General features: G+C 40.2%; 1 protein-coding gene across 13 annotated transcripts in view; it reads right to left on the bottom strand.

Annotated features, from left to right (window-relative positions):
- Window positions 1–11,856, bottom strand: part of LOC115733080 (putative disease resistance RPP13-like protein 1) — a 491,263-nt gene extending 479,407 nt beyond the window's left edge. For 2 of the 13 annotated variants that reach the window (XR_007198758.1, XM_048280903.1), the window contains exon 1: window positions 7,926–11,168. Coding sequence is in view for 3 of the 13 variants with exons in the window: in XM_048280903.1 (XP_048136860.1) it covers window positions 7,926–11,058 (3,133 nt within the window). In the remaining 10 variants the exon portion in view is untranslated. Of the gene's footprint in view, window positions 1–1,172; window positions 1,396–1,487; window positions 1,559–2,039; window positions 2,126–2,227; window positions 2,405–4,713; window positions 4,795–5,707; window positions 5,799–7,925; window positions 11,169–11,674 lie in introns of those variants that run through there. The other 11 variants (XR_007198788.1, XR_007198776.1, XR_007198782.1 and 8 more) reach the window with 11 other exon arrangements.
- Between the last annotated feature and the right edge of the window lie 1,277 nt (window positions 11,857–13,133).

Raw genomic sequence — 13,133 nt, 5'->3', positions numbered from 1 at the left:
GGGACAACCTCATCATTTTCTCCCGTCGGAAGATACCATATTCTACTATTTAAAGTATCTATACATTTATCCCGATTTCGTGTAAAGCAACAAAATGCATGACGGAATCATATTCTGCAGTGAAGTCAATGCAAACGGCCAATACTTGATTTGGAAATCCCTGGTGATTAGATTATAATGAATAAATAACCTCAAATTCTTGATTTGGAAATCCCTCAACGCTCCAATAAATTATACCAATCATTTTTAGATCCTTACATTCATTGATGTCAAATTCTCCTCAGTGGGGCGAAAGATAAATTCTAAATTAACAGAATCCCAATAGCTCATAATTATGCGCAATAGGTGAGGCACGCACTATGCGCATGTATGAAACGAGATTGTTATGTTTTAAAAAAGTATTGGTAGTATTAAAGAAAGTGTCTGAAGGGGTACGTGGTGAGAAGAATATATGTTTTAGTCCTCCGAATTAGTTATGCACTTTGGGGTTTTGCCCAGTTTTACTTACCCAAGAATAATTAAAAATTTAGTACCCAATTGTTTCAAGGAAGTATAAGAAGCGAAAACAATTTGTTCAGATCTAATTCTATCGTTCTTGTGATTCAAATATCGTATCGTACAACATTCTAAGCTATAAAGACTCCATCCCAAAGGATTTTGCGCAAATTGATGCATATGCTGAAATTTAATGGCGCGATGACATAAGATAAATTTCGAGTGGCGAATCAAATTAAAATTAGGGGCTATCTATTTTGAGCAGCAAAAAAAGTAATACATCTATATGGGAAGAGACGATCAATTAGTCCTGAATAAAAAGTATCTAATAAACAACTGCAAGAGTGATCAAACAAAAAAAAAATTATGTACATAGCCACGCGACAGCATTTTTTTCCCGCTGAATAACTCCTATGATGATGTTAATCCACAGGTATGGGAGAACCCTAATCATCGGTGGTACAAATTTTTTGTTTTAAGCATGAAAAATTTCACCTATAATTCACCTAAACAGTGCCAAACAAGGAACCCTTAGTTGCCCCTGAAACTATTGGCAAATGATAATGCATACTCAAATGTCAAAAACTTAAGACTCATCAATGGCAAAAGACGGCCGACGTAACTGTGGGTACGTCTGGTCCTGTATATCAGCAGCCATCCTCTCTTCATCCTCTTTCGCCATCTCTCTGTAGCGAAGCCGCATTTTCTGTTTTGTTAGGTAATGTGACCCCGTCGAACCACCCTTGGCCGATGACAAGAACTAAACTTGCCTAATTCGACGAGGACTGAAGTATCTTCTCATGATCCCGGAAATTTCCCTTGGAAATGTGCCACCTTGCCTCGAGAAACCACTCAGAGCTTGGCCAAGCTTCCAGCTATTAGAAGCTCATCGTGACTAACCTGCAAAATCAAGGTGGAAAGAGGGGTATCAGCTGTGAAAATGATCCATCCTTGGTCAAATCATAGTATTTTGGCACAAAAACAAATCTCACCTTCATAATTCCTCCTTGGAACAATACCGGACCTTGAATGAGCGCCTCAACCGCATCCATACTCAAGGTCTCTGGTCATTAAAGCAAAATCATACTCATTTATCTTTACATAAGAAACTAACAATTTGACAACAACAATTTAGTAGTCTCTGGTCATTAAAGCAGAATTTGAAGTCCACATTTAAAAAAAAAAAAAAAAAAGGGAGAGAAAGGAAGAAAGGTCCACATTAATTTTGGGCAAAGCCCAATACTGCCTATAGCACTTAAGTACTCAATCTTATAGGCACTGTAATACAAACACATTGATATGGCTAGCAATAACTGTTCCATTCCCAGTATTTTGCAAATTAGAACAATTAGATATATTTCAGTTCCGTTATAAGTTAGATGTACGGTGACAGAGGCTCCCTGCAGCTGTGACCACTGATTAGTTTTACTGTATTTTCGATGTAAAGGCCAGATTCCTATAAGTTCAATTAGTACAAGAAAAATGGCAAGTTAATTGAAGAAGTAATCAAATTCATAAGGTGGAGAAAAATGAGTAAAACTTACCAGATGATTAAATGGCTCAACAAGCAAAACTATGTGAGGTTTCTTGAAAGTTATCTTGACAAATGCAACTCTGCTTTTCTGACTACCTATTTATATGTTCAAAACACTATGTTAGATGCGCAATAACATTCGAAAAGCCCCGGAGAAAGTACACAATGAACCATAATTCATATTACAAATTAATTGACCTCTAATAGAGCTCCATGATGTCACACGAAAATTGCTTCAACAAAAAATTCACATATTCGACAGTAGCAGAAAGGGAGGAGATGTATCAAACAAAATATACGTTGGTTGAAGCGCAAGATTTCCAGTTACACACCAAAGGATCCCAAGTGAGCTCGAAGCTTTTGCTCCAGAATACCCTAAAGGAAGAATACCACATATGAAGGTATTTTTGGGTAAAACAACGGAATCGTATTCCACGGAGGAGTAAACAAACATAGAGGCAGGCAGCATATAGTTACAATCACAATGAAACAAGCATAGGTACATTACATTGGCTAAAAATTTCTAGCATGCTGGAAGTAACAGTTGCCAACCCACCAGAGATCAAGACCCAAGACAGAAGGTGATTTATGGAATTTCGGCCATGAGCTGTTCCAGAATTTTATCCCAAGATCGACTGCTTCATACTGCCCAGGATCATCATCAGCAAAGGGAAGGTTATCGATTCTTAAAAAAACCATAACAAAAAAGAAAAAAAATGCATCCCCCCTTCTTCACCATCATATCACAGATTACACATAACCAATCATGTTTTTAGAATTTGGAAAGATTATTCTTATCTAGATCATATCCGCAAGAACAAAAATTTAGAACATACCAGGGCATAAAAAAAATAAAATTAGACGTATCCTTGCAAGAGAGATTTTGCCAATGCAGATGACAAACTTGTCTGCAAAGCAACCAGAGTGAATGAGGTAGGGCGCAAGAAAAAGATATTGGGAAGAGAGGACACGACAAACGCTGAAAATGCGGATCAATTCATTGGATCCGAACGTGACCAATGTGGATGTCAGGGATGTGATGGATGAGGCCAGAAATGAAACAGGGGAGGCAGAATTATGTGCTGTTCGAAAGACCATTGAAGTGGCTAAAGAGCTGGCCCAAGGCAGCAGGAGTGGAGATGGATGCAACAATGGCATACAAGACTATCATCAACTTTCAGAAGCTCTTGTTGGGATTCAAGCAGCTAAATATCATTTTTCTTTTCAGTCGTATTTCATTCAAGAGAATCAAATGTTTGTGGCCATTGGGTAGCTTTGCATACTAGGAAGAGGATCCATTCTCTTGGACCAGGCAATCAGTTTGTATATGGGTTTTGATGTGCAGGGTACATTCAGAAAAGAGCTGTTATATTCGCATACTCAAAACCTCTGTTTTCAACCCATTCTTGCATGTAGTCGTAATTGGAAGGAAGAAAGCTTCGTACTCTGAATATTGGCCTGAACATGTTTGAGGACATCATCAGATATTTATACAGATTATCATCATAGTATTATCTTTTTGGCTATACAAGGCCTATATCGCAGTTACTAAAAAGCAATTTTGTGCTTAAGAGTCGAAAGTAGAAACTTTTTGCTTTTGCTGACGATGAAAATATTTCGAATATAATTCTCCTAAACAGCGCCAAATAACGCAATGGGGAAAACGTTTCGGTACAGTTGACTTCTCATAAAATAAACCCTCAGTTGCCTCTGAAGCTTTTGGCAAATAATACTGCATACCCGACGTGAAAAATCTTGACTCCTTCCACGAGCCCCAATCAAGTTTAGATGATAATGAGGGCTGCTGTAATTGTGAGGACGTCCTGTATATCAGCAGCCACCCTCTCTTTGTCCTTTTTCGCTTTCTCTCTGTAGTTAATCCTCAATTCTGCTTTGTAAGGTAATGTGACCCTGATGAACCACTCGTTGCTGATGACAGAACTAATCTCATCTGAGTCTACAAGGACTAATCTTCTTATAAATCCTGGAAAACCCCCACGGAAAGGCGCCACCTTGCCTCGAGGAACCACCTAAAGCTCTTCTCCGCTCACCGAAATTAGATGCTCATCGTGACTGACCTGCAAATCAAGGTCAAAAGAGGGCTATTAGCTGTGAAGATGATCCACCATCGGTTAAATTGAAGAAAAATCAATCTCACCATCAGAATTCCTCCTTTGAAAAGGAGTGCCTCAACTGCATCCAAATCCTGCAGCTTGGGATATTAAAAAACGCGGAGTCATACTCTATCAATCCTTAGACAAGAAACAAACAAAACAAATATAAGACTTTAGTAGTAACTGGTCATTAAAGCAGAACTTAAAGTTCACATTTATAAAAAAAGAAATTTTCACGTTAATTATGTGCATCACCCAATACTGCCTATGGGCACACATATCCGAACTACTTGGTGTTATAGATCACTGTAATACGAAAACACGGATCAGGCTAGCATAAACGTTCTATTCCCAATATTTTACCAGTTGGAACAATTATATTGGTACCGTTCCATTATAAGCTAGATGAAAGATGGCACAGGCTCCAAGTAGCTGTTTTTACTGATTTGTTCTACCGTTTTTTCAATGTAAAGACCAGAATCCTATAAGTTCTATTAGTGCAAGAACAATAACAATCTAACTGAAAAAGTAATCAAAGTCATGAAATGGAGAAAAATGAGAAACACTTACCAGATGATTGAATGGCTCATCAAGCAAAACTATGTGAGGTTCTTGAAAGCTATCTTGGTAAATGCAACTCTGCTTTTGTGACCACCTATTTATTTGGTCAAAGCACCATGTTATACGTGCAAAGCAATAACATCCAAAAAACCTTGGAGAAAGTACAAAGTGAACCTCAATTCACAAGAAAATTGCTTCACAATGTCATAAGAAAATTGCTTCAACAAAAAAATTTACATATGCGACGGTAGCGGAGAGGAAGGAGATGTACCAGACAAGATACACAGTGGTTGAAGTGCAAGATTTCCAGTTACACTAAAGGAAGCCAAGTGATCTCGAAGCTTCTGCTCCGAAACTCCCCGCAGGAAGAATGCCACATAGGAAGGTGTCTTCAGATAAAATGACGTCATGTATTAGTAGATGTGAACAACTGATATTTCAAAGAAGTGAACAGATTTGCCCCGGCTAAAGAACACTAGAAGTGCCAAAACTTGTGTATGGCGCTCACTTTAGTGCCAAAACTTTCAAAACGTTCATTTAAGTGCCAACTTTTTAAAAAAACGATCACTTTAGTGCCAACTTCAATTTCAGCTGACGTGGCTTACCGGAAATCCGACACGTGCTTTTTTTATTAATATTTGAGCTGACGTGGCTTGATAGAGTTGACACTAAAGTGATCGTTTTTTAAAAAAATTGGCACTTAAATGATCGTTTTTAAAAAAAATTGGCACTTGAGTGATCGTTTTGAAAGTTTTGGCACTCAAGTGATCGTTTTTAAAAAATTTTAGCACTTAAGTGATCGTTTTGAAAGTTTTAGCACTCAAGTGAGCGCCGTACACAAGTTTTGGCACTTGTAGTGTACTTAAGCCGATTTGCCCCAGATGTCAATGCTGACAATGCAAATGCAGAGGCAGGCAGCATATCGTTATGATCTCAACCAAACAAGCAGAAGAATGGTGGCTAAAAATCTCTAGCAAGCCGTAAGCAACAGTTCCTAACCCACCAGAGATCAAGACCCAACCAGAAGGTGATTTATGGAATATCAATGCTGCCAAGAATAGGAGTTGTATCGAAAGCTTGAAGCCATGACCTGCCCCTGAATTTTATCCCAGATCGACTGCTTAATACTACGAAGGATCACCACCAACAAAGAGTGCATCCCCTTTTTTCACAATCACATCACACCTTCCACATAACTAATCATGTTTTTTTTTTAGATTTTGGAAAAGATTATTCTTATTTAGATCATATTCCCTAGAAGAGAATTTAGAACATATCAGTGCACCAAATTAAATTAAACGCTTCTTTTTTATTTTGTTAAATTGCAAAAAGTCGACACATATAATTGACTACCATAGTCTGACCTCAGTAGCGTTCACACGTGATCCTCCCAAGAGAATTTGCCAGCACAGATCAAATTGGCATCTGCAAAACAACCACGGTGAATGAACTAGGGCACAAGAAAAAGATGCCGGGAACAGAACATACAACAAACGCCAAAAATGCAGACGAATACAATTGCGGAATGCTACGATTCTCGGTGATTCTCATGCAAAGCGTAGTGAATTTTCATTCACAATTTATTTGGTGGGTCGCTCAATTGCAAAAAAAAAGAGAAAAAAAAGAGCAAACTTTTTGGGCATCAAGCAGAGTAGAAGATAAAGTGATCAATAGAAAAAAGAGGCAGGGCTGTGAACATTTCGTCCGACAGATGTCAATCTTTCACCGTCAGCGGCTAGTTTTCGGGAATTCATGTGAAAAATCTCCATGAGGAAAATCAGTTTGCATTAAGCATGTCAATTTTATGGTAAGCCCCATTCTCTCACTGGCTGGTTCAGGTTCTCGCGCCCTCCAATCGTAAGGGACAGCAGATTGGGAGAGGCCGCCTCCCAACCACACTCCCACAGTCGGTGGTTTCTGGAAATTCTATGCGACAATTGTCCACGGGAAAATAAATAAATAAATTCTTATTACGCATGGAATTGGGGAAGCAGAGCCGAAATCGATGCATTAAAAACCAAAAGAACTTACCCGAACCCTAGACAACGAACTGTACTCGGAAGAATCAATTCATCATATCCGAACCCCATCAATGCGGATCAAAGGGATGAGTTGGATGAGGGGCCAATAGTGGCCAGTGAGTTTTGAGCATCCTTCTTTCAGATTCGAGCATCCATATATGTACAGAGATTGGAGGGAGGGAGGGAGGCCATCCTCTGGCAAGTACCTCAACTTTGGGCAATTGTAAATCCTTAACTCTTGGAGAGAGGGGAGATGGTTGCGAAGACCGCTTGATAGTCTTTCCACCTTCCTCATATCGTATAAACCAAGATAGGTCAGAGAGGTAGGAAAGAGAAGACTCCACGCATCCTCCTCCTCCTTGGAAGAAGGAAAGCACACATTGTTTCCCTCCCCTCCACCCATGCTCCTTCCAAAGTCAATTGACAGAGACTGGAGGGAGGTGAGGAGCGGTAAGCCCCATTCTCTCACTGCCTGCTTCACATTCTCGCACTCTCTAATTTCAAGGCTCCACAAATTGGGAGGGAAACCTCCTTTGGGGAAGCATTCGATATTTGGGCAATTACAAATATATATTGACCGGAGGGAGGTAAGATGATGCCACTGATTTGGTAGACACTTTATCTTCGGACACTCAATAAGCCAGAATTGTGAGAGGGTGACGGGAAGGGGAGGGAAGTCCTCCTCTATCTCCAATGCTGGACAACCCCATATAGTCAATTCGGTGAGATCCTTACAGCTGGCAATGTTACAGCTGGCAATAGACATTATCTTCGCACAATTATAGAGAGTGAGAGTCGAAAGAGTGATGGGAAGGGGAGGGAAGTCTTCTATCTCCAAGTCGTACACTGCCAAACGGGTGAGATGGGAGAGCGCATGAAGGCACCGTGGTAGGCTTCCCGCATTCTCACACCGGTCAATAGTCAAAGATTCCAACGATTCCGCCACTGCAGTGACCTCTTCCAGCAGCGACTCCACTCCCTTGCACTCCCTAATATAAAGTGTCTTCAGAGCAGCGAGTGTACCCTCGGCAAAGGCAAATGATGTCAGCGAATCACATCCATTTATCCCAAGATATTCAAGCTGAGGCATCGGGTTATTACTTCTGGGGCCATCCGGAGGAATGGTTACTCTCACTATTTTTGGACAATTACGAATCCGCAAATCTCTGATTGTGTGCACCTTGCTTGGAAGCTTTTCTAAACTCGCACAATCCCTCAATTCCATCCTTTTGAGGTTGCACGAAAGCTCTATCTCTCCTTCCCCCACCACAAATGATGTGAACCGAGGACACCTTTCGATGATAACTCTTTCAAGGCAAGTGAGATTTCGTGTTTCATTTCCATCATGCCACAAGTAGTTTAGCTTGTCACACCCTCCTATATGAAGCTCCTTTAGCTTGACCAAGCACCTCATAAACCCAGGATCGAAGCAAACAAGCTCGGTAAGATTTTCAATTTTGAGAGCAGTCAAAGAAGTTAGGTTGACCAAGCTCTTTAAGATCTCCTTGCTACAATCCTCAAGATATAACTCGCGGAGAGATGGAAGACAAACCACACTGGTCGAGTTATCCAAATGCGGGCATGAATGAATTTCAAGCTTTATGAGACGGTCAAGCCGACAAGGCAATGTCCCGACCAACGAAGGACAGCTCCGAACAACGAGATGCTGAAGACTGGAGAATGGGACTTCTTCTTCTGGGTCCTTGACATAATGAGACCAATCCTTCCATGCCAACATCTCTTCAAACTTCAAAATCTTTAAGGATGAGAAAGGCCTTTTACCTCCGTAAAATTCAAAGCCTATCTTCCTTATTGCATGTAGACCTTCGAGAGATAATTCCTTAAGTGAGGGTAGATGTCCAAGGGAGAGCAACGATGTGACATTAGGACAGCCCCGCAAGCACAAAGACACTAACCTAGAATAGGATGGTCCATCTAACCATGATGGGATTATTTCACCAACATAGTGCGAAATAGTGAGACTTTTGAGATTAGTGTGAGGTCGCAGATAGTGAATAACCTGTGATTCGCTCTTCGCATTTTGGAGAATTTCAAAATTTTCATCCCAATGCAAGAATAAGTCGCTAAGGCCATGCTTACCAGATAAATTAGCATCAACAGCATCTCTAACTTCTTCCACCCTTTGCAATTCTGATATGGATAATTCTCCTTGAAGATGTGTCAAGTTTTGTAACTCCTTCAATTGTAACCCTTTCTCTGTTCCTACCACAAACTTGGACAAGATAATAAGATTCTTCAAATTATCCATACCCAAGGGCATCTCTTTTAGACTCCCTGTATCTCGAATATCGAGAAACCGTAAACCGACCAATTTTGTGATGCTTGGAGACAATGTAGAAAGCTTTTCACAACCTCTTAAGATCAAAGCTTGTAATTTGCACAAGCCGCCAATTGATTCAGGTAGCCTTTCGATATTGGTGTACGAGAAATTGAGATATCGAAGATGCTTTAATTCACCAATACAATTCGTCACCTCTACTATGTCACAATGACATAATGAGAACACCCTCAAGTACTTCAATTTTGTTAGCAAGTCATGTAGCACCTTGTTGGAAATAGAGAAAGTGCCCTCACTAGATCCAACACGCACCATAATTAAACTCCTTAGTACCTTCATTTCATGATATGCTCTCAAGCAATGTGATGTGACATACCACGACGTGATGAAGGATGCATGACGGGCTTTCTCAAGAGATGCATCGTCTTCATTACCCGTCACCTGAGACTCTCCCGAGCTAAAGCATGTCCCACCCGCAATTGACTTTGCTAAATCATTCAAAAGGTCATGCATTGAAAACTTAGATGCATTGACACTTGATTGTTGAAGAAATGATCTGGATACTAACTCATCGAAGTGATCAAATCCCAGACTCAAGATATCCTCCTTTGTTTTTTGTTCATCTAAAAAGCCTTCTGCTATCCATAAGAGTACTAGCTCATCCCTCTCCATTTCGTAATCCTTGGGAAATACCGCACAATAAGCAAAGCATCTCTTTAAATAAGAAGGAAGATGGACATAGCTTAATTTCAAAACTGGGAGAATCTTATCATTTTTTCCCGTCTCCCATATTCTGTTATTTAATATCGCTTCCCATTTATCCGGATTCCTTTCGTTACATAGGGCACCGCCCAACATCTTTGCTGCCAAAGGTAAGCCTTTACATTTTTCAGCTATTTTCTTGCCTACTATTTCAAGATCCGGGTGCCCCTCAAAATTTGATGCTCCAAGAGCATGAAAGGCTAATAAACTTGTACAATTATCAAGGGGCAACTCCTTTAAATGATACGGCGAGGATCTTGTTAGGGAAACAACGGTAAGGTTGCGAGTCGTGACTATGATCTTACTTCCCTTAGCCCCCGTTTCAAGTGGTTTCAAGAGGGCAGTCCAATTTTCATAGTCTTCATTCCAGACATCGTCTAAAACCACAAGAAACTTTTTCTCTAATAGACTGTCCTTCAACTTAACTTGGAGATCATTAAGATTTTTGCCCTCGTAGGACAACCTGGTAACCGACTGCAAAATAGTCTTTGTTATGTTTAGAACATCAAAAACATCTGAAACACAAACCCATGCTCTTCTCTCGAAACATCTTCGCACTTTGGGGTCATTATACAGCCTTTGAGCCAAGGCTGTCTTTCCAACACCGCCCATTCCGAATATGGGGACTATGCACAAAGAGGTATTGCCATTTCGGGCTACACTGGTCAATAGTTCCACCATCTCCGCTTCTTCCATCTCCCTGCCAAAAAACTGAGTCTCTGGCAGAGAAGTGCTGGGGAGCCTTTTTTCGGTGTTGTTAGATCTGTCCACAACATTCTCTATCAAGTTTAGCTGAGCTTTCCTAGTGACGATCTCTTCCAACCTGTCATTGATCTCTTGGACCCTGGTTTCGGGCATGAGTGAGCGCGGGTTCGGATTCGATCTGGAAGATTTATCTCGGGGAAAGCAAGAGAACTTCCAATTCACCCAACTTTTGCTTGTGCTGGGTTTTGCCGCTGACTTAACCTCAGCAGCTTGGATTGCGAACTCATCGAGCAAGTCCTCCATGTCATAGGCCAAGTCCCTAACATCATCCAGCCATAACTTCACTGGACCTTTACTGCTCAATTGCTTGTCCTCTGCATCATCCAACACTGCATAGATTGTGACCAGCATCCTCTCCCACTTATTGAGCAACCCGGTGCTGATTCCAGAGAAGGGAGGTGCTGCCCTCCTTTGCGCATATTCCAATACCAGAGAAGCCAATTTTTCGAACAGGACCTGCAAGACGGAACCCAAGATGGAACCCACAATGGTCTCTACAATGGCCATGGGTGAATCAAGTCGCTGTAGAGAACAAGTGTTAGAATGAAGCAAACTGATAATGAGCTATTGCATAGAGAAAACTATGAAGTCCTAGATGACCGAGACTATTAAGACCAAGGCTTGTCATTTTTGATCGTGTTGTGATTTTTCTAGATATGAGAGGAAACATGCAAATATGACAATTAATAATACTGCACTCCAAATGGCCTAGATGTGCATGACAATGCTTATCCAGGAAAACTTCAAATTTTCTATTGTAACTGTCCTGATACTGATATGAATGCAATTATATCCTAATATGTAATGAAAAATCATAAAATAGAGGTTCAAGTTTTGGCTCAAACAAGTATGCGTACAGATGTATCACCTCATTAAAACAACTAGCCAAATTAGGGCAAAACACACCTCAAGACAATATTTGTGTACGGCGCTTATTTTGCCTCAAACAATTAGAACAACTAGGCCAAATTAGGGTCAACAAATCAGCATGAATTATGCAACCAAGCCGCAACTTTAATCTGGACAGCAAATTTTTGACATCTACTTCTCCAAAAATTTTGTTATTAAGCTTGCTGCATCAGTTTGAGGGAAAAGAGAGAGCAAGTAGATAGATGTCTCTCACCTATTTCGGGTAGACTTCCTGGAGCAGACCGAGGGAACGGGATCAGATCAACAACAAATGTCTGGCAAGCACGAGTGCTAGGTTCGGACAACAGGAGGAGAACACTGTTGAGCATGGAAAGACCAGCGGGTTCGGCAGTCCACAGTGCATGCGGATGAGCAGGAGGAGAACACTGCTGAGCACGGGAACGATGGTGAAGCCAAGTAATAAAGAGCTAATGGAGAGAGAGAAAATCAAGGAAGACCAAGACTTTCACGTACCAAAAACATTACACAAATACGAAGACTTTGAAGGATGCACATCAGTGGTTAGAGGAATCGAAACAAAATACTTTTCGTTCACAAGTGCTTGTGTCATAAATCATAATGTCTAGAGATTATCCCAAAATATCTCATGCAAGGACCAAGACTTTTTGTTATACAGCTACATGTCATGAAAGACAGCTAATGTTGTCTGCTCAATAAGGGAAACAACAGCACGTGCTTTGGGCTAAACATTACCAGTCAAGCACACCAACCAATCTCTTAAGCAGCTTGGTTTACTTAACTCTGGAAACAGTAAACGAGTTAAAGAATTGCCAACGAATAATAACTCTCCACACATCGTACTAATGAACAGGAAAATCATGTTCAGTCCCTCATGGGAAGGAAACTTTAATGAAATCCAGGAAGACCAAGACTTCGCAGGACGCAATTTGGGTTTTGTTGCATAGCTTTTCTCATGCCTACTCTTCCATCCCTATGTGAATGTTTTTTGTTCCATCACCAGTAGAATTTCCAATTGTTACATGGGTCTATTTTTTTTTTTTTTTTGGGATGAAATGTTATTTGACAATTAGTAGTGATTGTTGTTCAATTGCTAAACATTAACCGTACTCTAATTTTCATCAAACTTTTTTCGTATTTAGTCATAGTGTGGTTTTCCATTCATTAGTCTCTATTGTACTTGTCTATTATAATTAATTCTAGATTTCATAATTTCTCAGGTGCATCATGAAAAAGTTGGATTCCACGTGGAGCCCACATCATTTCACGGCAAACATAAATTAGGCTCACATACGCCAGATTAACTTTTTCTCATACATCTACAAGTCATCAAAGATAGCTACCTTGTCCGTTCTATAAAGAAAAGCTAACTTCGTTTGTTTGTACCTATATTTAAGTATACTATATTCCCAAATATATGCGAATTCTTAGCATGGTAAGCGTCACGTAAAAGTCTATATTGATCGCACATTCACCAATAAAGCATAAAACAAAGACATTGAAATCACAACGATCCTGAGAATATATGGATGCTAAATGAGCCAATAAAACACTAGTAAGCAATAGACTTTTCGAAAAAATATACATGCCCTCTTAGTTGATCACATGAAAAACAATGACCTCTCATTCTTTTGTTTTGGATTGCCACAAGAACAGGTTCTCTTCAAACACATGCCAAAAGTCTCGATCTAAAA

This window comes from Rhodamnia argentea, chromosome 6 (assembly GCF_020921035.1).
Source record: "Rhodamnia argentea isolate NSW1041297 chromosome 6, ASM2092103v1, whole genome shotgun sequence".
Taxonomy (NCBI): domain Eukaryota; kingdom Viridiplantae; phylum Streptophyta; class Magnoliopsida; order Myrtales; family Myrtaceae; genus Rhodamnia; species Rhodamnia argentea.
The sequence above is the reverse complement of the archived record's forward strand: the minus strand, read 5'-3'. Positions and strand labels throughout refer to the sequence as shown.